The sequence below is a fragment of the Maylandia zebra genome, linkage group LG11 (assembly GCF_041146795.1).
Source record: "Maylandia zebra isolate NMK-2024a linkage group LG11, Mzebra_GT3a, whole genome shotgun sequence".
Taxonomy (NCBI): domain Eukaryota; kingdom Metazoa; phylum Chordata; class Actinopteri; order Cichliformes; family Cichlidae; genus Maylandia; species Maylandia zebra.
This window is the reverse complement of record NC_135177.1, coordinates 29,196,657-29,223,209: the sequence shown is the minus strand read 5'-3', so window position 1 is coordinate 29,223,209 and position 26,553 is coordinate 29,196,657. Positions and strand designations below refer to the sequence as shown.

Genomic DNA, 26,553 nt, shown 5'->3' with positions numbered 1-26,553 from the left:
GCACCAAAAGCTGCAGGACGGTAGCTCTCGAGGACCGGGATTGGGCACCCCTGGCATAGACATTTCAATCTTGCAGAGAAGCAACAGTTGATAACAGACAAAGGATGTTGTTGATGTAGTGAAGGAGGACATGCAGAGGGTTGGAGTAACACGGGAGGATGCCAGGGACAGGGTGACATGGAGCCAGATGATCTGCTGTGGCAGCCATTAAAGGGAGCAGCCGAAAGAAGATGATGACAAGAAGATGACAAACTGGATCATATCTGTAACTTCCACATTCATTCGTCAGAATTATTTATTATTGCAACCATCTTACAATAAAAAGTTTATTATGAATAAATGCAGATAAAACTTTTTTTTATGAATAAAATTTTAATAGTGCATAACAGTGTATGTCTTCATTTATATGAAAATCAAACCCATAAAAATTTCTGAATAATAAATAATTTAAAAAATGTCATTTACAATGCATCTTCAATAAAAACTGAGAGAAATTTGGACATTTTAATGGGAACATCTGACAATATAAAGCAATCCAAAACATATTACAACACAAAACGGTCACAGTGTTTAACCTCGACGTGCCTCTGACAGTCTAATTTAAGTGCACTTATTTTTGGACTGTTACAGTGGAATGCATAGTATTGCACAGGAGTTGTTATTATGTTCACCACCTGCTGTAGTGTATTATTGCGTAGTGTACATCATTCTTGTAATGCTGGATTGTGACCAGGAGAGGGAGGTAAAACTCAGCTTAACACCTCCCAGTAACAGACACCCATTGTGCAAGCTGCTGAGTGAAGCTGCTTGTGGATTGCAGCTGGTGAACCTCTGTCGCCATCAATCACTCTGTCAGTAACAGTTTCCACAACTCAGTTTAACCACATCTGTATCTCGTGCACTTTATTCACATATTCATGAGTCCAGGTATAGAATGAGCTCCTGAGGTGGATCTTCAACAAAATCAGACCTTAGACAGCAGAGAGGGAAACACAGCCCTCTTGCGCTGCCTGCCTAGAAGCAAGGATTGTAAATTCAAAAGTTAATAACGACTATGCTCGTCTGTTGCTGTGACAATAACATCCATCCAAATCCGCATGGACACTGCACTGGAAGCCACCAGAAAGAACAGACGGTCATATGTCTTCACACAGAACGTCAGACTGGGCCGTGGTGACTAAAAAGAAGGCACAGACAATGAAACCGTCATCAGCTGATGAAGAAGCAGCTTTTTTTTGCTTAGTGGTAATGTTTTTTTTGTTTTGTTTGTTAAGATATACCAGTCATTTTGGACACACCTTCTAGTTTAATCGTTCTTCTTTATTTTCATGACTATTTGCATTGTAGATTCTCACTGAAGGCATCAAAACTATGAATGAACACGTGGAATTATGTAGCAAGCAAAAAAAGAATTATATATTCTCCAAAACAGCCCCCCTTTGCTTTGATTGCTGCTTTGCACACGTTTGGCATTCTCTCGATGAGCTTCATAAGTCATCTGAAATGATTTTCCAACAGTCTTGAAGGAGTTCCCAGACATGCTGAGCACTTGTTGGTCATTTTGCTTTCACTCTGTGGTACATCTCATTCTGAACCATCTCGATTGGCTTTATATCAGGTGACTGTGGAGACCAGGCCATGTGGCGCAGCACTCCATCACTCTCCTTCTTTGTCAAATAGTCTTTACACAGCCCAAAGGTGTTTTTGGGGTCATTGTTCTGATGAAAAATAAATGATGGTCCAACTAAACGCAGACTGGATGTGATGGCATGTCACTGCAGGACGCTGTGGTTGCCATGCCGTTTCAGTGTGCCTTCAATTTTGAATAAATTCCCAACAGTGCCACCAGCAAAACATACCCACACCATCACACCACCTCCTCCAAGCTTCATGGTGGGAACCATGCATGTAGAGAACATCCGTTCAGCTTTTCTGCGTTGCACAAAGACACAGCGGGTGGAACCAAAGATCTCAAATTTGGACTCATCAGACCAAAGCACAGATTTTCACTGGTCTAATGTCCATTCCTTGTGTTTCTTGGTCCAAAAAAATATCTTGTGCTCATTGCTTTTCATTAACTTGCGATTTCTGAGGCTGGTGACTCAGATGAATTTATCCTCAGCAGCAGAGGTGACTCTTAGTCTTCCTATCTTCCTGTTGTTTCCCTTTACTTAGCTGATTGACAACTATTAGAATCATGGCAAGAACCAAATAGGGCTGTCAGCTGTGTACCAACCTAATTTCTGCACAACACAAGCCTATTAAGAAGGCAAGAAATTCCACAAATGAACCCTGACAAGGCACACCTGTGAACTGAAAACCATTCCAGGTGATCATGAAGCTCAATGAGAGAAGGTCAAGGGTTTTCAGCACTGTCAACAAAGCAAACAGTGGCTTCTATCAAGAATCTAAAATGCAAGGTATATTTAGAGTTATTTATCATTTTTTTTCTTTGCTAGATCTATCTCTCTATCTGTATAGATAGATACCATTAAATGAGAAGGTGTGTCCAAACTTTTCACTGGTAGTGTATATCCGAGTAAAACCGCTGCCCAGCAGAACAAAAGTCTGGTAATAAGAGATTAATGTTACAATAATGTTTGTACTTTTTAACCATCTTTCTCATTTCTGTCTTGCAGCATTAACTTAGCCTCTATTTGTTGTATAAGTGCAGACTGATAATCACCTGTTTCACACAACTAAGAAAAGAACAGGATCTTCTGACCACAAACTATTTCCCTGAGGATTTGAATAAGGTGAATAAGGTGAATAAGGTCACTGTAAGTAAGAGGGTTGACACTATTACTTTCTTAGAAGATGCCTGTGAGCACCAAATAAAAGTCTTACTAAGCAGTACTAATGTTACCAACAACCTACCTTTGATTTCTAGTCTATTCAAATATGATGGTACATGTATCAGGTCATATCATATAAACAAAACTATTTGGAAATATAAGGTAGCAAAACAAATTTTGTAACTGGTTTACATACTACAATAAACTCAAACGCACATGTGTGTACCTGTGATAGTCATCTTAATTCTACTTGAGTTGTTTTGTTTGTGTTAACTGTACGTTTCAGGAGAAAGAAAATATTTATTGGACTTCCTCTCTGCGCTATTGTAATATATTTAATAATCATTATAAATATTGGTCCTGAAAACATTCTGTAAAGAGATTCTAGAAATATTTTTTGAAAGTGTTTTGGCGGATTTATGACTGGATGACATGTCAAGAAATGACTTTAGAACCTCTACAAAATGAGTCCAGTGCAGTTTAAGCTACATTTACAAACTGTTGCCCTTCTGATCCAAGGTCTGTGCTCAGGAACACATGAAAAACTTCAGATTTATTTAAAGTCCAGTTGCGTAAAATATGAGAACTCACAGAGGTGCCTGTTCGTAGATGGTCGTAGTAAACTTCCTCTATTGCTTGGAAATAAATGACTCCCTTTAGCTTCCTTTCATCACAGTCTGCAGCAAAGGCAAAAAAGGAATTTTAGAACATTAATATTGAATATTTAAGTCAATGTGAATTTAAAAAAAAAATAATTCCTTGTTCTTTCTTCAAAGCACAATAAAACGTAAGAAAAATTTTTAAAAAAATGTTTAGAATAAAAACTTTGATGTGATGTAATCTTATAATAAGTCTGACCACCTCCTAGCGTGACAGAGAAAGGTTCATTCAAACAAAGAGGCAAACACAGAGTCAGCGAGCACACCCCTCCAACCAGTCTAACCTGTATAGTAGGCTAGTCGTCTGTGGTCCATGTCAAACAGGAACCATCTCTTCTTCCAGGTTTTGACCCTCCCCCCTCGTTTGGTCAGGAAGCCCGCACAGCGTCGAGACGTCAGCCGCAGTTCCGTGCAGCCAGTCACTCCATGACCCAGAGACTCCACATGGGCCCTCAGGTCAAAGTTTGGAGAGAGGAAGAGGGGCAGGCTACGCTGCTGGAAGACAAATGGACTTTAAAGAAGCTTGAAAAAAAACAAACAGTCAATTTACCATGATAAACTGACCAGTTCCTATTGGAGTTTATAGTGGTTACACTTGTTTTGGGTCCCCAAACCCCAAGGATGAGATGATAAAAATGTAAATGTCTTGGTTAAAGATGCTGGAAGTCAGTTAGTTATAAAATCATGAAAAATGAAACAGAATAACAACAAAACAGGTGACATAGGCGTCAAAGCTTGCATTGTCTTTTGGTACCGCCATAGAAACATTTTATCCATTCGCTTCTGCTTCTCCTTATCAGGGAAGGAGTCAGGGTACCCGGAGAGAACACACGCAAACACGGGGAGAACATGCAAACTGCACACAGAAAGGCTGCAGCCAGTTGGTGGATTCTAACCTCTTACTGTGAGGCAACAATTCCCAAAACTAATCTAACAATCCCGCGTTAGAGTTTCGTGGAAACTCCTTGTATTGTGGGTAATGTCAGCATCAGGTCTCGACAAGAACATCGAGAATACATGGATTAAAAGGACTACATATGCGTGTCTGTTGCATTAGGTTTAATCATTTTACAAGGAAAACAAAATATTTTTCACTAACTTATAGTTTGAATTTCATTCATACCTCAGAGGAGTTTGGGGAAGAGATGACCCGTTGTTGCTCTTCAGGTTCTGGCTCTGGTCTTTGTGGGGTCTCTGGTTCTGGTGGTTCTGTTCTGGAACAATTAAGCTCTCTTTGTCTTCTCTCCTCTAACAGCAACCGTTGCTGATCTTCCTGAGTTCACACGCACATCAAAACAAATTATTATCCAAACCATTTCCAAGGTAACACAGTAAGACGGAAGCGACACTGGTTTAACCCAGCTGGAGGTATGCATGCAAAAGCATAAAGGAAACTGAAATCAGAGTTACACTCTAAATCCTCCCATTCCTTTTTTGAAATTCTCCGAAACTCTCATATGCATGCACATTTTTTAGTCTCTCCAACTGCCAGTGCTACAAACATGCATTACAAAACTCCAAACATCTGCTGTCTACTTTCCTGGAGCTGAGTGGATGTCAGTAATCAGACAGGCGTATCTAATTCAGTGTGTCGCTGATGATTAGAGGTGTCAGCGAGTGTTTCCCACAGCAGGTGACTCACCCGCTCTCTGAGCAGCCTCTCTCTCTCTGCTTTGGCTTCCCTCAGTTTCTTCTCAATCTCAATGAGATCCAAAAGGCATGGACTGTAAGAAAAAAGTAATAATATAATTGAGTACAAAAGCTTTATACAGTTAGTTTAAATAAAAAAAAATATTCTTTAGAAAATGATCCAATTAGCTGTATTTGTTTAACAAGTTATCAGTAGAATTAAATGGACATATGAAGCATAATCAACCAGACTCAAGCTTATCATCAGCAAAGATTGAGCTAGTGTTTAACAGGATGCGACAATGCAAAAGGCCAAATCATGACATGTGCTACATCATGAAGTATTCCTGAAACCCATCATGTAGTATGTCCAATACTATTCAATGAACAGACTTGTAACACCAGTGCAATCACCTCAACCGACACCTAACCTTATCTTCTGCTGCTGCGCAAGCCCCATGTTCATTTGCAAATGTTTTATCATTAACAGACAGCCCTACACCCATTTACTTCCAGTAACACAACAAAGTACGCCTTCAACTGTTGCTGCTGTTGTATGCAAGTTCACAACGTGTGTTGCTAATAAGCCAAAAAACATAAAATAATCTGGTCATTTTGGCCCAATCTGAAATCCATCCTTTGACCATTATTCCAACTGGAAAAATTTATAATGCAATATAGTAAAAATGCTCAACCAATTACTGAATCTAATATGGATAGAAAACAAAACAACAGCCGTGGGAAAATAGTTAATAGCAAAATGCGGTTGCTCCCACTTTGATTTTACACCCAACGTGGTTTATATTGTGTGTTCGTGCAATTTTGGCCTAATTAAGAGGGTTTCTTGTTGCACTTTGCTGCCACAATGTGTTTGAAAGTATCCTAATTTATCAAAAATGGTTTTATCTGCTATAGTAAAGACATAACAAACAGAAACTGTGGTCATGGAGCAACCTGATGCCAAGTGGTTATAGTGCCTTGTGTGTCTGAAAATATACTTGATGACCACAAACCAGGACCCACTAATTAATAGTGTCAAATTATATATACATATTTTTTGTATTAAAAATGTGAATTATGGCGCAAAAACCCTTCACATGCTACATTTCTCCACTCAGTGGGCCAAAAGAATAGCAATTAAAATCCATTCTGGTTGCATGTGAATATAATTACCTAGTACATGAACGTTGAAAAATGCATTAAAGAACCCCATTTGCTTTTTAAAAAGTGAAGACACTGACCTGGCAGCACGAGAGCTTGTTGTACTATTACATGGAGTTAGGACTCCACCACCATTGCTGGCCCCAGGTCTGTGCCCATTGCCGTGCCCACTGCTGTGCCCATTGCTCAGTCTATGGGACAGGACAGGGGATGTGAAAGCCTCTGGGGCCTGGCTGTCAGGATGCATCCTTACCAGCACTGAAAGTGGAAGGAAATAAAAAGAGACATGTGAGAACAACATGCATTGGTCAGCATAAATAGCTTTTTATAAGATTCGGCATGAGAGAAATCTGTCATGTGGTATCAAAATGTTAACTCACTCATTTTATATTTTACATACAAGAAGAGTCAGATATGATTTTCAGGAAGAGACTTAGAGGATTAAGAAGAAGAGCAAACTCCTGACAAGACGTGACATGACCCTGAAGATCCGGCTACTATTTAATGACAGATAGATGGGCATGTGAAAAACAGATACTACTGGGGAGATTTAAGGCTTAAGTATATGGATGATTCTCAGGCTCATCTGGTCCGCACAGGCAAAACCAATGTAATAACGACCTGCCAACTCTACTGACACGCCTTTGATTTGACTAAAAGGGAGGGAACTGAGCAAACAGACCAGACAAAATGAGCACAAGGGTGCAGAGAGAACATGTTTATTGTTCTATATCACAAACATCTCAGCCTGAGCAATCAGGAGGACAAAGTGAGGTAGAAAAATTGGACTCACCTTGTGCTGACACCGGCCTGTCGTTTAGTCTGTTATTGCGATGCGAGCTTCGTCTCCTGGGCAGACTGACACCTTCTTTGCTTGGATCCTAAAAAATAAAAAGACAGTGTGCTTAAAGTACATTCAAAACACAGACACTGTCATCTCAGATCTTTCTGTTAGCTATCAGCACATGTTTTGGAAATCAGTAATTGAATTAAAGCACAAATGTCAATTATGACATTAGACCAAATGATGACATTAACTGTTGCAGAAACAAAAAACCAAACCTGTGTGACAAGCTGCATACCTGCGGAGGCTTGTGAACCGTCAGAGGAGAAAGAGACATCATGCAGGGAGCTGAGCTGGTGATGTCAGACCAGTCGGTGAGCGGCTTCTTGTCTTTGCGAACCTGTTTGAAAGCCAGGTTTAAATTCCAAACCTCAGTAAAGCATCTGTGATCAACACTGTTCATTTTCACCAACTGTAACCGTAAAGCAAAACACATTCTCAACATACCACATCTGCCTGAGAATTAAAACTTCCAGGAGGGATTGTAATGAGTTAAAAAATTATCACAGCTCCACTATCTTCCCCTCTATCCCTCCCTCTCCCTGCTTGACTCACAAACACATGAGCAATTCAGTCACTACATGCAGTCCACTGTTTAACCCTTGTCCGCCTCTTTCACTACTCAGCACAACAGCACATGCTGGCAGCAGAAGTGTGGCTGTTAAACATCTGCTGCACATACATCAGTGTTGTTTTCTAAGGGATTTGATAAATATTCAAAAGCTTTCTTGACACAATACAATCCAACTGTTTTCACAAATAAATATACAAATACACAAACAGCTCAGAGCACTAAAATTCCCAACACATGTGTGACAAGCAAACCACATCCTGCATGCAGTCATATTAAAGTCATACACACTTGGCCATGTTGTCTGACACTGCTTCTCCCTCTCTCCTCCTCTGTACTGCCACTCCCTTCTGCCCTCCCTTTTTCAGTCCCCTCTCTTATTTACAACAGCTGATGAACTTCACATTAATCCAGTTTCATGACGGACGCTATTTTAAAGACCCTCAGTCACACAAATCAACTCGAGTGCAGTCATTTTACTTACCAATCGCTGCAAGGATGTGAAACTTCTCCCAGCTTGCCTTCTCTCTCTCTCAGACATCCACACATTCACAACTGCAGCACCCTCCCTCACGTTGCTTACTCCTCCCTCTCTACCCCTTTCCCTCCCTCCTTTTAGTCTGAGTTAATCTCGCTCTCTCTTGCTCTCTCTCTTTCTCTCTCCCTTCCTCGCTCACTCTCGCTTCCTCCCTCTGCTTGTCTCATTTTCCCTTTTACTCATCCAGATCTTGTCTCCTGCTCTTTTTTTTTTTTTTTTTTACTGGTGCAATCATAACTCCGATTAAATGGAAGCCACTGACTGACAATGAAAACACATAACACATGACAGCGTGGACTATACTCAGAGCTGGATAGATGTTTCACGAAACTGAACTGAAAAGAAAGAAACGGGTCATGGACACATGTTAGACTTTCGGAAATCTTTCACTACTCACAAGTGATTTAGAGATTTGGATCCAGCTTTAGTTTTGCTAGCAGTGCAACTCTTTTGATCTTTGTTAAGTTGTGCTCAGATTGAATAAAAACATATTTATGCACTTAAGGAACTGTAACCAGTAATAGAGGTTGGTTAATTTGTTTCAGGTTTTTAATACCTAACTTAATATATAGGTTTATGCTACTGCAACAGCAGCATTTATCTGGAGTCAATCTTCTCTGTACAATAATATTGACTCTCGTGTAACTTTGTTTTTCTCTTTATTGCCTCACGGTGTTAATATGTTTTCTTTAATCTGTTAAATGCTCTACTTCAATCATTAACTAGCCACCAACTTTCTCTGCTGCTTGGTTCTAAGCAGTTAATCCACAGTTTGCCTAGGCTTTATTTAGTGCCTGCTGGGGCTTGAAATAAGGCTGATGAGAATGGTGCAAGTGAACCAAAAACTGCCTGAAAAGTGTAGGCTTTGTCTGTACGAGGTGGAAGCCCAACTGTTAAGGTGAATTTGTAGAAACTGTCAGGAGTAGATGTGGGTTTGAATTTCTACCCTTTAACAAGTCTGGGAGGTTTGGCAGTTGGCCCACCATCCATACAAGTCAAGTGAATGCCAATGTGGTAACCTATACAAATGTTATACAAATTCAGTAGTAGTAGTGGGACACCAGCTCAGGGCTTCCCCCCCGAACAGGTTTTAAAGTTATTTTTAGACCTTTTCAGACAGATAATGCTTATTGGCTTTATGTAGACAAGTACGTTAGAATGAATAACCTGTTCATTTGCAGCAGTTGAAAGATATTAAAGCAATGAGGGGATCTGTAGGGTCATATGATAGCCCTCTGCAGGTTTGTCACTATGAACTGAAATCTGCAGACAGATTCTGTGCTGCTTAAAAAAACATTTAACTCATATCTGAACTCACTTCCCGGTTTACCTCGTTCACTATACTTTGTATAACAAACACTCATCATAAGATTCTTAATTAGAAAATTTCAGAAAATTAGAAAACTGTTGCTGGCCTGCTGGGTCTTGATTTCTGCTGAGATTGTGGGATGGTGGGATCAAAATTTGGTGTAAATAACATGAAAGCATGGATCCATCCTGCATTGTATCAGTGGCTCAGGCTGCTGGTACTGTAATAGTGTAAAATCTGCTGTAGCTGTATGATGATGCCATCTCTATATGGGGTGTTTCAAGCACGTTGTGGAATCTATGCCACCAAGAATTAGAGGCATGACGATGTCAAATGTAAAAAATTCAAATACAGCCACCGTCATTAGGAGGAGCTAGCTGCCTGCTGTGCCTTAACCAAATAATCAAATACTGCTTCCAGCATATGAAACATCAAGAACAGACAACACAAAAAAGAAATAAACAGATTGGTAAAACAGAAAAGTAACAGAACTAACAAATGTGGCCATCGCAATAGAAACTACACCAGTTAAATAAAGACCAAAAGTTAGTAAAACCCACAGTATGACAAATCCCACATACCATTTGGGTGTGTATGAGCTCCCTCTTCTCTTTCCTCAAGGCATTCATCTCTCTCTCTTTCTCCTTTTCCATGTCCCGCAGCTGTCTCTCTAACCGTTGGACTTGCTCCTGAAAATTCAGACAATCATTCCCATCAGTGCGGACTGGATATGGCTTCCTGTCCTCCGAGATAATATCACGTGCTGTAGCTGATTCATGTAGCTGTTCTGAGTTTACCTTATCTTTTCATTATGCTGTGATGTAATATTGAGTAAATATCCCCCGATGTGACAGTGCGTATGTCGCTGTGAGTAAATACAGGTCACTAAGCTGAGTCCATCTCTTCAGCCGAGACACAATGCAAATCAAATGGCCATTTTGCAAGTTAATGAGAGGCACAAGACTGACACAGGAGAGCAGGACTGGAGAAGCAACTTCAATGAATATATGGCTGATATAAAATCACCACTTTAGGGCAGTAAGAGTGAGAGATGTCATGTGCATCGAGGCCACAGTGCAGCTGAGTCAACTAGCATCCCTCTCACACAATCCCAGCCTTCATCTCCGGGGCTGCGCTCCTCCTCCTACATTCTGAAGCTAATTGAGAAACAACTGAACATTATTTTCATCATCTATGTTTATGGAATTGTAAATGTTGGAAGGAAGAACAGCTTTTTGGAACAGCCAGCATTGAAATGTAAGTCAAGACTACAAAGTAACAAACTATTAAGAATTTAAGTTTAGTTCTTTTAGCTATCCTAGCATGTCATGTTTGGTTGGTTCACTTTGAAATATCTCAGCAATTACTGACATGCAAAAAAAAAAATTTCCCAAGAGCATTAATCCCTCTTTGGTGATCCTCTGACTTAGAATGTCAGCAATGTTGTTTTTGTGTCATTCTGTGTAATTGGTGCGTTTCTTTCCTTTTATAAAATAAATATTGGACATAATCTGTGAGAGAGTGAGACTATTCAGAGTATAGAAGACTTCTAAATGAGGCATAAGATCGTTAATCACGTTAACTCCACTCTGGCACACAGTTTGGCTAGTCAGGATGAGTTTTCAGTTAGTGTCATCATCAGGTTATATTACGAAGCACATGCTGCCTGCTAAAATCAGCATGAGATCATTACTGGGGTCTGAACATTTAGCTCAGAATAAGCAGCACCCAACCATGATAGAAAAATGACCTGACAACACAGAAAAAAAATTGCACTAGGAATTAAGGCAGGGGTGGGCAACTCCAGGCCTCGAGGGCCGGTGTCCCTGCAGGTTTTAGATGTGTCCTTGAACCAACACAGCTGATTTAAATGGCTAAATTAGCTCCTCGACATGTCCTGAAGTTCTCCAGAGGCCTGGTAACGAACTAATCATGTGATTCTAAAACCTGCAGGACGCTTCCCATCCCCCAAATAAGAGTATGCACACCCAACGTGTCAGTTGAACAATTGAATTTAAATTCAAGTGCCAACATGTTACAGATCTTTTGAAACTGCCATGGGAATCCTGATCTGAAGAGTTTTGTTGGTTTAATGTTGCTCAAGGGCAGAATAGCTAATCTCTTAAAAAATACCCTCACAAATAAGCATGATTTCAAGCATTTTTAGTCGACAATATTATCTTTCAGTCAGGATTGTGCAACCCTTCTTTTTCCATATCTCCTCATCTTCTTTAATCTTTTCAGACTCTCCTAATCATCTCTCCTCTTTTGCTTCCATGTGTTTTGCTCTATAATTTTTCACTCATGGTGGCCTGATTAAGCTTCTTGTATAGCGCTGTGCGACATAATCAAGGTGACGTTTTGAGGTAAAGAGTACAAGCTCGTGCCGAAAGAAGAAGAACAAGCCTTAAATACATAAAAACAAGCATGAACTGTAACTGCAAAGAGAGGTTATGTGTACAGCAGAACAACCCATCTAATGTGGTGATTAATGTGATTAATTTCACTTTTAAAGTGCAACAGCCCTGAAATGCTATCCGAGTCAGATTTATCACTTTGTTGTTTGATGCCAACAACTCTGTGATTATTGTTGGAGGTTTGTGGTTCTTCTGTTCACTTTCTGGTCGGTCTTCTCCTCATTTTAACTCTCAAAAAGAGGAAAACAGATTTCAGCAAAAGCTAGGAGCATGGTGCAACACATTTTAGAAAAAAAAAACCCACAATCTTTATGTGTCTCTAAAAGAAGCATGGAGACTGTCCAGACTGTGATCAAAAAGAACTGGGTCCTGTTTCTATAGATCTTTTGGAAAACTGTTGTACTGGTATATATTCAAGTGTTAGCTGTTCCTATCATTTCATCCACTTATTGTATGCACAAGTATGACATCACATGTCTGCACTGATGCGGAATTTATGTGAGAGTAAACACTGAAAAAAAAGCATGTGACCCTGATAACACTTCAAGGAGCAGCTGTGTAACTGTCTCAAAAACTATCTCAAAGACGCGCTGTTTACCTGTGCAACGTTGACCAAAAGCTTCTGGCATGAGATTTCCTTTTCAAGCTCTCCTTCACTCTCTCTCTCCTTGCATTTGCTCTCATCCTCTTCAACAATGCCGGTCTCTCGCTCCAGAAAATTAAACTCCCAATCCTCAAAGGCCCGAACTGATGCCTCCATCGCCTCCTTCTCCTGCAATGAAGACAAAAAAAAAATATTGTGTAAATAAAGGTGCTTTTTTATTGTGAACTGCTTGCTAAAATGTGTCTTGTTCTGGAGCCTAAGAGAAGGTTTATGAATGTAACATCCCCAAGAAATTTATGTGGGAAAATCAAAAGTGAATGGATGGAGGGAAGATACAAAACAATGCCTTTGGCACTCTAGTACAACAATAACTACTGAATGAATTGACTGGTTGATTGATGGAAACATTCCATCGTTCTGTTTTATGCAGTCCAGTCACTGGTTTTTCTACTTATATGCTTAAAACAATAACCCCCCACACATCCAGATGTTAGCACTGTTAGCACCCTTATTTAATACACCAATCAAGATTATAATAATAATAATAATAACATAAATAAGAGTGAACTCTTTACTGGATTTTTTTAGTGCAGATCCATGTATGAGTATGGTCACCTTTAAAGGTTGATTCATGCTCTTACAGAGATATTTTTAACTTTGTGCAGAACTTTTTAAAGTTTGGCAAGCCTCGTTCCATCGTCACTTTACATGACAAAAGAGTTTACTAGAGAGAAATCAATCGACAATGCTACACTTCCTTTGAGAAGTAGTTTAACACCTTTTATTACACAGCTAGTAATATCAAACTGACAATTGCTGGCACAATGCTGCTACTCACAAATGCCAAATTAGCTTATTTATAATCTCCAGGTTATTTGTATTTCTTTATTATCATGATCTCACAATACTTCTCAAACATCTTGTTGTGACTCAAACTTTTTAGTGTACAATCAAAAGACTTGAGTACGTACTTATGTGGACAAAAAGTTAAGTGAACTTAAGAGCTTCATTATTCTCAAGGTTTGGCAACCGGAGGCACACTTCCAGTATAAGCACAAAATTCAATGCTTCACTGCCTATTGAAACACTCAACGGCCTCACTGGAATGCCTGCTCTCTTAGTGCTGTGCAACACATACTTAGGTCCTGTTTGTGTGCATGTATGCAGCTTTTTTTCTGTGAAGCAACTTGTGAAAAACCTGTTTTCTAGAAGCCCTTTCCAAATAAATCCGACAAGTTACCACAGAAAGGAACCAGCTACCGGACAACACTAAACCTGTCATTAAACAATGCGATTTAAACAAAAAGGTTTCTCATCTTGTTCTGTTACATTCACAGGCAAAACACACATCCTGTGTTTTGTTTAGGTGTGGGTAAACATTAGCACTTCAGGTTGAACAGGTACTGAACAATCACTCACTGTATTCAAGACAATATTATGTGCAAGACTCAGCGCTGTCAACACACCTTGTATCTGTGATATATCAAAACAGCACACCGAGCATTAGCTGCAGTTTTATGTTTTATCTAGATAACTGCCATCGAGACACAACCATTGGGATGTTTTTGTGTCTCTCTATATTTAAAAAAAGGCAGGATTAGATGTTTAAAAACAGAAAACGGAAAAGACCCAGATGTGTTTTTGGGTGGTACTGGAAATCTTGAGCATACAGTTTTTAAAAATGATTTACAACCCACACCCTAAAGTAGGAAACAGACGTTTGATTACCACAACTTCAAGGAATCTTATCTGGCTAAAGCCCGCTGGTCAGTTTTGTGTTTGTGTTTAACATATTTTGAAGAATCATCATTGTAGATGAAATGACAATGATGCTGGCTCTGTTGGTTTTGCAGATGTTTTGATTGAAGAAAGAAAAAAAAAAAAAAGAACACTGTGGATCACCCAAATGACTAACTGTAACTGTCATCCTCCACCCATGCTGAAAATGTCCTACTCGCCTTCTGTAGCTGCAGCATTAGCTGTTCTCGCTGACTTTCTGGCTGACTTGGGATCAGTTTCTCTTTTTCTTTGCACCTACTCTTCAGCTCCTCCACCCTGCGTCGCTCCTCTTCCAGATTCTCTCGTTCCTGCATTTACAGAGAGTTAGAAAAGAGCGAGCAAAAAACTGAAATGCAAAACAAAAACTCTGCCTGAAAAGAAACAAGAGCAACAGGTCTATTAACCTTTGTTTACAATGAGGGCTGGATATATTTATCTTGAAAACATGTCACATGTTTGACATCTAACGGTTAATGCATGGGAGCTGACTTATCACTGACACGATCTTGTGTTGACTTTAGCTGCACATTACTGAGCCTACATGCCAGTTTCTTCTGGGGGTGTAAGTCCTACACTAAGACACTCGAAGTCTAGGAGGGCTTGAAATATGAAGGTGTGGCATTGGAGGTTAGGGGTTAAAAAAAAAACCCCATAACATCTGCCAAGTTTTAAGTATTTAAAAAGAAAAAAAAAATACTAAAACTGTATTAGATAATATCACATGTATCTTTTACCTTTTGTCTGTCTGTGTGTTTGTGCTTCTCTCTTTGCCCGGCCTCCTCCTGTAGATCCTTCAGCTTCTGCGTGTGTTTGTGCAGCCGGTCCTTCTCTGTCTGCAGCTCTCCTTGTAGCAAAGCAATCTCCAGCTGCAGCTAAGAGGGTAGAAGACGCGACCGAGGTGAATCATACTGACCTGACCTTATGCAAGTCAGAGTTAAGCATTCCTTTATCGTGACTGTAGTGGAGTTTGGAAACGGCGCTGCAATTTCAATGTGCATGCATCAGCAGAAACATCAAAACCACTTTTACAAGTTTCGCAATTGATCTGATAATACCAAGTCAATTTTCTCAATCAAATAACTGGAATAACATGTTAACCCTATCAGCTCTTCAGCGACTTTATCCAGCAGTTTTTTTGCACGGTGACATAACATTTTTGTCCAGATCATGTGACATGCTCACCTCAATGTTTAGCTCTTCCTTCTGCTGTTCGATCTCTGTGATTCGCTGTTGGAGCACGGAGGGTGATGGCAGGACCCTCAGTGAACCCACCTCCAACTTTTTAATGAAGGTCTGACAGAAAGCAGGAAAAAGAATGAGCAGACAGAGTGACCACATGCAGGCTGTTAGGCTGGGAAGGGCTCAGACCAGCAATGATGATTCATTGTTTTAACCAGAATTAAAAGGTCTAACAAATGACTACATCACCACCATAGACAGCTTCCTCTCCCTCACCTTCTCGTTCTCTGCGCTGCTACTTTCTGTGTCAGACTCTGCCCCTGAGGAGGCGGGACTCTGACCTTCAGTCATTCTGGTGATCCACGGAGGCCGCAGACCCTGCTGCCACTGACTCCTGGAGTTTTCCATATTGTGTTGGGGCATTTCTATAGTCTGAAACAGAGGAGGGAGTAAATGAGAGCTGGAGAGTGTGGGGTTGGAGGGGTGTCTGGTTGACTTTAGTGAGTATTGTAGTAATCTAATATGCTGCATGGCTGAAGGTGTGTGAGGGATCAGGTGACAGTTTGCTGAGGGGATAGGATGGTTGAATAAAGCAGCATAAGCAGAGAAATCCCCTCCAGCTTCCAGAAAACAGTCTGTGAAAACACCTTGCTTTGAAGAGTGGAAGTGAAAGAGCGGAGTTAATATCCTATATGCGTGGTGGTTTGTGGTTGGGTTTCAGGATCTCTCTCTTAGCGAAGGACTATCAGCGTGTGTAGACACAAGCGTGATAAACAACAGTATGTTCTGCTGTAGCTTCAATGGTCATCAATTACAATTTGAAAGGAGCAAGATCAGAAAAGGCTTTGAAGTACTGTTATATTGTACTTTATCTTCTCTGTCACATTCATGTGGATTTACTGAAGAAAATATTGTTACGTACAGAGCATATGATGTGCTACATCAAAGAGCTTAGGAACATGTCAGCCTACAATATCCTAATCTCTTCATTATGTTTTGTGCTTTCACCCTCATCTTTGTGGTCTCTCTCTCTCTCTACACACACGCACAAACAAACCCTAGCAGAAACACCCATGTGTGCACAGGCCAAAACAAATTTGTGGGAAAATACTTTTGATTACTATTGTCCAACCTTTTCCCACCATCTTCTCTCGCCCTCTGTGCCCTCTTCCTTTCCCTCCATGCAGACCTTATTAGGTTGCAGGGAATGCACGCTGAGCAAAAGTAGAGATAAATTTAAGCCAAGATATGAGCGAGAGCTTCCAAACAACCACTGGCACACTGACATCCAGAGAGGGGGGGGGGGGGGGGGGGGGGCACTGGGGACGGATGAAAAGGCATGGACAGAGAGCAGCAGAGAACAGCAAGGGGGTGGCACATCTCATTTCTAGTGATATAATGGATGGAAAAAAAGCTGATGTGTCCTACATGTGGCTATAGATTACAGTAATGTTCATACAACAAACATGTTACGTCTTGACAGTGAAAGAGTAGAATTTGCACCTTTAAAATAAAGACTGGATCACTGTGACTCATCTACCTTTTTAAGAATGTAGAGTGGTCTGTGGAGGAAACACAAATAAATGTGAGCGTTATCTTTTGATGGGGTATGTATACAGGGTATTTCCCTAAAACAAGCTGAAACTGCACTTTCCGTTTCAGGAGTGATATTTTACCACGTCTGGTACCTAAAGGAGAAATGTGACTGAGGACTATTAATGGTCTGTGACGTGTGTTATTTTTCCTGTGCAGTCACAGTTTACAGTATGACACTGATATATAGGCTCCCACGAGACAGAAGCTATTAAAAAATAATAATAACAACATACATTTTACATGAAAACAGAAAAACAAACAAATAAAAACACCAAGAACCAGCAGCCCAATGAAAGGAGGTCCAGACAACTAAGCAAAGTAACAAAACTTTGACATAGATTGAAAGTTAATTAATATTAATATTTTTGTAATATTATGTGCATATGCTTGATTACACAAACATTTCTAATTAATTTTATGTAACAATATTGAATAATTAAACAGTTTATTCACTAATGAAGTCATCTATTAAGATAGTGATTCAGCATTTGTCAGGACAGGATAACTATGTCCTGATAACCCCAGGACAAGGGTGGGCAAGAGTATTACAAACACCCAAAGATCCACCGACATATCTTTTTTGGCTGACACTGGTCTGTAATCAAATCAGGCGGAATATGCTGGTGTCAGTGGCTGACAATTAGCTGTTGTGAAGAGCTAAAACAATTTAACACACTTAAGTTATTTTAAACATTTCCTGAAATGGTACAGTATTAAATAACAGAAATATAATAATAATTTAAAAACATATTAGTTTTAGATTTTGTTCAAATTGTTGCTTTAAACATACGTATCAGCCTAGAATACCTACAAGCACCTATCACCATAATGAGTCTTGCACAACACCTCATTCAAGACCTGGGCCCTGTGCTTCGTACGTCGCTTACTACATCCAAGATCAAATGAAACATCCAAGACCAAATCATCGCGCTAACTCTGAGCTCGCTATTCCGGTTCCCCGAACACACCTGTTGTTGACGATTAGTACAGCTGGATGAAGTAATGTGAGATCACTGGGTGGCCCAACAGGGGCTACGCATCGATAGTAGAAACATTGATCGGCAACCCTTTGATTGGTCGGCGAAAATGTCGAAGGAGCGCGCTCGGTATTTTTCGGCAGCAGAGCAAGAACTCTTGAGTGAGGGATTTCAGGAGTTTCAGAGTTTAATTAAAACGCAAGGGAACACTGCAAAGGCTGCAAAAGCAAGGAGAGAGGGCTGGCAGAAAGTTGCTGACAAATCAAACTCGTAAGTAATTCAATAATAACAATAATAATGGAGTGGATTTATATAGCGCTTTTCAAGGCACCCAAAGCGCTTTACAATGCCACTATTCATTAACTCTCACATTCACACACTGGTGGAGGCAGCTACGGTTGTAGCCACAGCTGCCCTGGGGCAGACTGACAGAAGCGAGGCTGCCATATCGCGCCATCGGCCCCTCTGGCCAACACCAGTAGGCGGTAGGGTAGATTTATCATATCACACCATATTATCCAATATTATATTACATTATATTATATTATAATATGTTATATTATATCCCCTTTCACATTAGAGCCACAACAGGACCCACTAGAACATGGGAACAAGTAAAAGTGAAATATAAGAATATTCTACAGAATGGTAATATTTATCACTTATATTGCTTGTCGTCTCTTGGAAAGAGACCCTGAAATAATCTGTTTGTTTGTTCATAACAGCAACCAAGAAAAGGGCAGAGCAAAAAAAAAAGACAGGTGGTGGTCCTGCACCCCCTCGTCAACAAGTTGGTTAAGTGAATAATACCCTCACGGGAAAATCGATATCTCTCTATGAGCACACTGTCGCGCTGAGCTAAAGGATCCTGTCTGTCCCGCAATATACGCTGAATTCTGAGGACTCTCCTTATCAATCTTGCACCTTCCGCAATGGGTTGCTCGCGTAAACGGACAGGATATGACTGCGACAGACTTCCCAAATCCACCTTCGCTTTTATAGCCGTGGTCTCTCATCTTGATTACACGAAGTAATTTACAATTACTACTCTGAAATATGAATTACATCTGTAATAATCACATACATGTAATAGAATGTTAATAGTACATTTCCCTTTTTTAGGGAATGACCTGTATGTATCTGTATGAAATCAATAAAAGGATCAAGTGCTGCATTATCTTTAGTTACATTGATGTTATTTATTTATGGTGAAACAGTGGTGGAATATCGCTGTTGCTTTCGTATGAATGACGCGGACATACCTGCGTGGCCGCGATCTAATCCTGTTTACATAAAGTAAACCTGCTCCCCAGCAGGTTTACGCTTACGGCTCTGTTGCTATGACAGCAAGTCCCGGATGGGCTTCGGGGAACCGAACGATCCAGGATCACGCGAAATCGTCAACAATCTCATCCAGCTAACTCACTTAGCGCGGTACGAAGAACAGGCCCCAGATTGATGAAATGTAAAAAAACACAAAACAAAACCCTGAACATTAGAGGCACCATAAAAGAAATATGTATCCTATATTAGACTGGACTACATAAATTATTTGGCCACTAAATAGGAGTAAACAGGAGTAAAAATGCAAGCAAAAAGAATTAAGACAGTATGCTTTGTATCATAGTTCGGGCAATTACAGTAACACACAAAGAGAGAAAGTTAATGTGTAAAAAGTTGGGTCCTCGCTCTCTGATCCTCTGATATTCAGTGAAAGCTGTCAATTTCAGGGAAAACAGGACAGGGAGAGCGTCACAGTGAATTACATCATAATCCAAACAAACATTAGTGCAAGTGTTTGACCTCTAACTAAAGTCCAGCAAGATACCCTATCAATGCTAGAGCCAAGACATACAGGAGTAAAGTCCAGGCCTCCATATTAACACGGTGGTTTGTGTAAATAAAACAATCAAAAAGGCAAAAGAAACACTAATGAAACAAGATGGAGCGAGACAGTAAAAAAAAGGGGGAGCAAAGCTCTGCCTGAAAGGCAGATCAAAGAACAAAGCAGAGTTTTGTGCCCAAAATAATTGGACTTGATTACGGGGAGGGGAGCGCCTCTGGAGAATAAGATGCCAGAGAAAGAGAGAATGACCGGAGATGCAGTTCAGGATCAAGTGGGATCGTGTGTGTATGTGTGAGTGTGTGTGTGTGTGCGTGCGTGTTATGTAAGGAATCCCCAGAGCAAAAACAAAAACGTAACCCTCAGAAATCGGCCTGATCATATACGTTAACTTCTATCGGTGCAAAGTATCAGTCACAGATCATTTATAGCCAATATCTGATTCACCACAACACAAACAGTGTGAAGGGGTTATGCCTGTTCGACAACATATCAAGCAGACATGAGAAAAATGCTACTCGTGTCACTTTATCTCACACAGCATGTGTGTTCACTTCAGAAAAGTTTTATCTTGCTCTTTTACTGTGATGCTTCTCACTTCGTTTGATCCCAGCTTATCCAAACAGAAGTGAGTCAGTATGTGGGTTTGTGTCCCGATTCATGACTAACCAGCAAATTGGATTTTTTCTGGAACATTTCATTTGCTGCCACTGCCTGTAATTTCAAGAACTTATAGCAGTTTTGGTATGTGTGTGCTCCTGTATGCTGGAAGCAGCTAACACAGCCTTGAGCTACAAGACTTAAGCGGAGATAAGGAGGTCACGGAAAACTGGTGAGCTCACACCTTTCCAATCCTGCACTCCTTCAATCCCAACCAATGCTGACTCACAGCACATTACTTGAAGATATTTATCAGACTTTGCACAGCTCCCTCTGGAGCCACAAAAGCTTTTATACAACTTGTCCGTGTATGCAGAAGCACTCCCAGCGAGTTGTAGGAGACTTTGCTTGTAACAATCTGTGGAGTTTCTCATTAAGTCTGAAAGCCGGAGCCAAGGTAACCTGATGATGTCATAAGTGCTGTTTTAATCAAACTGTAAATGAGTCAAAGTTGATATTATATAATGTTGAAATCAATAATGCTCCACGTGACGTGTAAATTGAAGAATAAAATGTATGCCTCTGACCCACTGGTTTAACAAACAAAAGCTAACCTTATCTAAATTCAAATAATCTGTTCCTGAAACTGGAATATTTTTTCTTTTGCTTATTCTTCAATTCAGCCGAGACTGGAGGCCACCCAGGGTTCTGCTCAAGATTTCTTCCTGTAAAGGGATCCTCCCAACCCCACCACCAAAACAGGGACTGAAAAGATCCCCACACCTCCCCTTGGAAGTTACACGTTCACTACATATACACACATTTTACACACATGTGCTACTTTATTATTGGCTTAATCAGAGTCCCGACAAAAACTGAACCTTTAACAACTGTAATACCAACAGCTTAATAAAACAGGGAGAGCTATGTCTGTCAGTGCATGTGTCAGTGCAACAAAATGACTGGCTTGTATGTTTTCTGTTTCAGCTTTGGATCATATTTAGTAGCTTTGCTGGATTTCCCTCCATAATAATAATGTAAGATTTATCTGACATGTAAAGTGCCCTAAGTGACTATTATTATGAAGTGGAGCTTTATGGTTAAAACTGAATGTAACAATTGAAAAGAAACTGAATGACGCTATTCCTCCCTCTCCTCCTTATCGGGGTTCAGGTGTATAAGCAGCCACCTCCTTTAACTCATTCTAGGGTACACTGAGGCATTCCCAAGCATGCTGAGACACATAATTACCCCACCATATCTTGTGTGGAGAGATTATGTCTGTGTCTGTTCCAGGGCCTTCTGCCTGGAACAGACACATGCCCAAAACACCACATATAGGAGGTGTCCAGCAGGCATCCAAGTCAGATGTTTGAATTACCTCAACTAGCTCCTTTTGACATGGAGTAGTAGCAACTTTACCCTTTCCTAATGATTAAGCTCCATCCGTTAATTGCCATCTTATCGTGGGGGAGGGGTTTGCGTACTTGCTTGATCCCAGGAGCTATGTTTTCTGGGGCAATTTGCCCCCCAGTAAGGTCTAAATTGGTCTTAGGTGTGCCCAGACTAAGAGGCATTCAGGGGGGGAAAAAAAAAAACAACCTTAGGAAGAAGTAGTCAAGGTCAACTACTAATCGGCCTGCCATAGGGTTATCATTGCTCCACCCCAGAGCTTCATGGACTTGGTTCAAGGGTGGGTGCTCGCAGGGGAGTGGTTGTCAGGCCTTAGCCTATGGAGTCTGGCCAGGAACAGCACAAAAGCTGTGCATCCATCAACTGCAGGAGGAACACGGAGCACAGAGGTAATAGGAGTTTGATTCCTTTTTGATGGTTCTAAGGAACTGAATACAGTACATAGTGTGGAGGAAAACCATTTGTTCATTTTGACTCTAAACTCAGAGCTGCCTGTGACAGGTTTACAATTCATTCCAATAACACTCCAAAATGACCTTGTCCTCATCCGGACCCCTCATTAGTAAGTGGCTAACGAAAAGTATGGGGATAACCACAGTGTGCACAAAACCATAAAGTCAACACTGACAAGAGCAATATTCCACTAGCTGTTCAGGACAAAAGAGCTCTGACCATGGCATGCCCTGTGTGGGTGTGAATGCTGATTACAGCCTGTCACTGTGTGTTCAATGCAGGAGAACTATAGTTTAAAACGTCACATGAGCAGCATGTGAGCTAAAGTGCCTCGTATAGAGCAGGGTAGCTTACAATGCCAAATTAATCCACACGAGGAAGGCTTAGAGGTGAACTCACTCAGTTCATTCATAATAGTATAACAATGCAGGTCTGAGCGATAAAAGTGCATCAGCTTCAAACTAATTTTACAGACACAATTAAAAAAAACTGAGAAGCCAGATCCTTTTGAATGAGTAGGAGCTGACCCAGCTTATACAGTGACAGTTTGATTTTCAGCAGTTAATATTTGCCCAGGCAAACAACAACTGTAGGGAATTTATAGGATTTTATATACTAAACTGGGTATGATCAAAACACCTACCTGTGCAAATTTTTAGAGCAGAACAATTAAGAAGAAGCAATACTTTTAAAATTTAAACTCAAAAACATCATTAATTCTGTCCATTTAAAGGATCTGTAAGTTATAACATCAGTTTGGCTTTCCAAAATATACATACACTGTGACTTTACACTGCATGGTAGCGTCTTGTACATTGGCATGACACAAATCAGAAGTGCATGTTCAATGGCCATCATAAAAGGCTTCTCCAGTTAGTTGCTGTCTCTCATCTTTCGAAGGAAAAACATCAAAACCAGCCATTAAGCCTTGCGACCTATTAGGACAAGTCACATATTCTTTTTATTAGCCACAATTACAGGCTGTGGCTTCGATCACACAGTCCAAATCACCAGACCTTATAGGGTTCTGCTCAATGGCAAGCCTGACATCATTACATCACTATCTTATTCATAGAAGGTTTCCAGAGAACAAAAATAAATTTCCTATTTTATTGTCAAAAATGTAAGCACAGAAGTCCCACTTTTTATCACTTACTCGCACTGGCCCTGCTACACTCTCTGGCTCGCAGCAAAGGAAAAAACAACAACAAAAAAAACACTTAAAGTGATGGTCTCATTTTAGAAGAATGAATTTTGGTTGGAAAATCTTTTGTTTAGTGTTCCAGTGCTGGCTTCAGCCAGAGTGCAATAGGTACTGCTTTATATGTGTGCAATGCACATTTTAAATGTTTATGCACACTCATTAGCCTTCATGAAGCAGAGGAAAAAGTATTTGTGGACATTTGGGCCAAAAGCCTACTGAAATTTAACAGAGTGAATCCTGTGGATGACTGCAGCAATCTCTGGATCTGCTGCATATGGCTCCTGCTGGCTCAGCACAGAGGACCCGAAAGCTGTCATCGCCACACAAGTTTCTGAGCAGGAAGAGCAGGTGAAAGCAGTCCTGGCCGTCACCCAGCTGTTAAGTGTGGAGCGGTCTATCCTGCCTGACACCTGGGTTGGCAACGCATATAACAAAAGCAGTGATGCAGCTAAAAACAACAACAACATAGACTTCTGCATCTGAATTATGTATTTCACTTATGAAAAATGGGCTGACTAGAGAAGAAAAAAAAACTGGGAAAAGCAACTGTTACTGGAAATCTCACTGCAGAACCACTGTTGTTTACACATTCCAGTGGAAAATTTCTTGACCAGCTAATGTCAGGTTTAGATATTTTTTAGTGATGGCAATGGGAACTTGACAAGATGAAGCTTTTTTAAAATTAGTTTCAGTTGTCATTCGTACTTTCCAGATTGTGCGAGGCATCCTAGAGAATGAAAATGCAAGGCTCTTCTTCAGAACTTGGCTTCGAGATCAGAAAAAAACAAAGTAGAACAAACAGATAAGTGGTTTCTGTAGCCAAGTATGGGCTCAATTTTAAATGCTTTAATCCAGTGCCAACACTATGACAAAGTATTGTTGCGAGTACTTCAAATACTGTGTTTGAGGGATAAAAGATATCTAATATAAGCTCTCTAAACAATAAAGGAATCTATCTAATATAAGAAATAAACAGACAAGATTATGAACTTTCCATTTAGCTTTTTTAGCCAATATTGTTTTGTTTTCTGAACTTTCATATGGGTTTTTTCTGCTTGTAATGAGCCCTAACTGAGCAGAAACATGGTGAATTATTTTAAATCAGGATATTATTCAGAGGTCAACATTATTCTTCTCACTTAAAGATAGTTTCAACAAGTCAACCTCTGTTTACTGAAACACAACAGCTGAAATCAGGAGAAGGAGAGAGCACATTATAAAAAGTTGAAAAATATATTGATGCATCATCTTCAATGTAGTGCTGCAACCGTTAGTTGGGCAATCAGTTGGTTCTAAGCTTTGGTAATTTACAATAAGTAAACAAAAGGAAAGTAAAACTCATGTGTCCAACAAAATGTGGATTTTCCACTCTTCTCGGTTTTTAGAGTGTTCGTAAGACTAAAACTTTACTGCAGAAACTGATGAAATTATGATTGTCATGTTACATTTCTTTTAGCCAGACTTTAAAAAAACAGATTTTGGATTTTGAAACCCACGTGTCATGATGGCAAGAATCCTCATTTTCAAAATCCTGATTTTGTGATCACTGTCACACAGTGTATTAGAAGACGTTACTAGTAACACCTGAGCTTTGTCGCAAGTTCACAGCTGCACTCAAACTAAAATACTGTATATCACAAACAGAAAGCACGCTTTCTCTTAGCCACACAGCCATCTAACTGTTGCCTTAAATAAGACCCACACATTAGAAAGTCAAAGTATAAAGCAAATGCAGGCATTAAGGTATAATGTGAGAAAATCTCTCAAGGCCCTTGTGATTTATCTGCTACTGTGTTTCAGTTCCTGGCATCAAGGCAAGTTCAACTGTATTCACAGCAGTACTTTGGTCTGAGTAAACCTGTGGGAACTGTGATGCAAGGAGTTATCCTTTAATGACTACCCGGGACACTGGGCTCAGACACAGATTTGTCAAATGTGCATTCAGACAAAACATGTGTGATTGAGACTGGGGAGTAAAAGCCAAAGGCAGAAGACTCCAGACAACAAATCCTCACAATCCCACCTCAGCCCGCTCTCCCACCCACTGTTTACTTTGAGTGCTGATGGAACGATAAAAGGGGAGGTATCCCCGGGTCGTTGTAAACAAAAAGGGGAAATTTATATAAACTCTGTGAAATTTATCTCAGAGGACATTGCTTTGGATATTTTTAAAGATAAGACGTGAGTCAAAGCGTGGGATGAAACATTACGAAACACTATCATTTTATTAACGCAGCCCAGGTTTCAAGCAAGAGGACAGTTTTGCTTTGAGGAAACTGTGTTAATTTCTCTTTTGTTCTGAGTGGAGAGATTATATACTCTAGAGATGGTCGCTGGTAAGTTGGTAACAGCACAGTAATGTCAAGATTGAGGTTTAAACACAGCCTGCTTAAGGCTCTCTGCCAAGAGCAAAAACTGTGTGCTGGAGAGGTCTGCTGACTTGCTGCTAAACAACAAAACCGATTCAAAAACAAAAATACGGCTCTTACCTGATAAACGTGGTCCAACTTCAGCAAGACATGCGGGTCCTCTGACGAGTCATAGCATAGTGACAAAGCCGGACTAAGTCAGAAGGGAAAACACGAGAGGGGGGAAAAAAACAGCGAAGAGTCACTTCAGTAAACTTTTTTTGAACGCTGTTTCACTTTCAGGTACTGTCAGCGTTACTTTGACCTCGCCAGCTGCTGTCTCTGTTAAACCGACGCTCACTTTATCGCATTTTTTCTGGTGTTTAATCCTCACCTGGTTTGATTCAGTCCCTTCCCAGCAAAAAGAAAAATAATGACAGATGAGCGCGAGCGGTTTGTCGGCACCAACAGGTGAAAGCACGCGGAGGAGGGCGACGACAGAGAAGGCGGATGCCGACTAATTAAAGTGTTAAGGCTAGCGGTAGTCATGCATACCTTTTTTCTCGACAGACCTCACACCCGGTTTCTTCGCTGTGGAGACCTCGGGGAGAGTTTCGTTCAAGTCTGGCACTGA

General features: G+C 40.4%; 1 protein-coding gene across 1 annotated transcript; it reads right to left on the bottom strand.

Moving 5' to 3' along the window:
- Nucleotides 1–350: 350 nt before the first annotated feature.
- phldb3 (pleckstrin homology-like domain, family B, member 3) lies at nt 351–26,553 on the bottom strand. Its single transcript, XM_024804204.2, has 16 exons — nt 26,475–26,553; nt 26,061–26,133; nt 15,762–15,917; nt 15,489–15,599; nt 15,041–15,178; nt 14,486–14,614; nt 12,522–12,695; nt 10,088–10,195; nt 7,327–7,428; nt 7,038–7,125; nt 6,325–6,502; nt 5,097–5,178; nt 4,578–4,727; nt 3,739–3,949; nt 3,387–3,472; nt 351–1,177 (listed from the first exon to the last, which is right to left on the bottom strand). Exons 3-16 carry the CDS (start codon nt 15,906–15,908, stop codon nt 1,043–1,045), a joined length of 1,839 nt encoding a protein of 612 aa, XP_024659972.2. The 5' UTR covers nt 15,909–15,917; nt 26,061–26,133; nt 26,475–26,553; the 3' UTR covers nt 351–1,042.

Coding starts and splice junctions, on each gene's coding strand:
- phldb3 (XM_024804204.2), bottom strand. CDS start 15,908: ATGCCCCAACACAATATGGAAAACTCCAGGAGTCAGTGGCAGCAGGGT. Junction 15,600..15,761: donor GCAGCGCAGAGAACGAGAAG/GTGAGGGAGAGG, acceptor GCTTTCTGTCAG/ACCTTCATTAAAAAGTTGGA. Junction 3,473..3,738: donor ACGACTAGCCTACTATACAG/GTTAGACTGGTT, acceptor CCTTTGCTGCAG/ACTGTGATGAAAGGAAGCTA.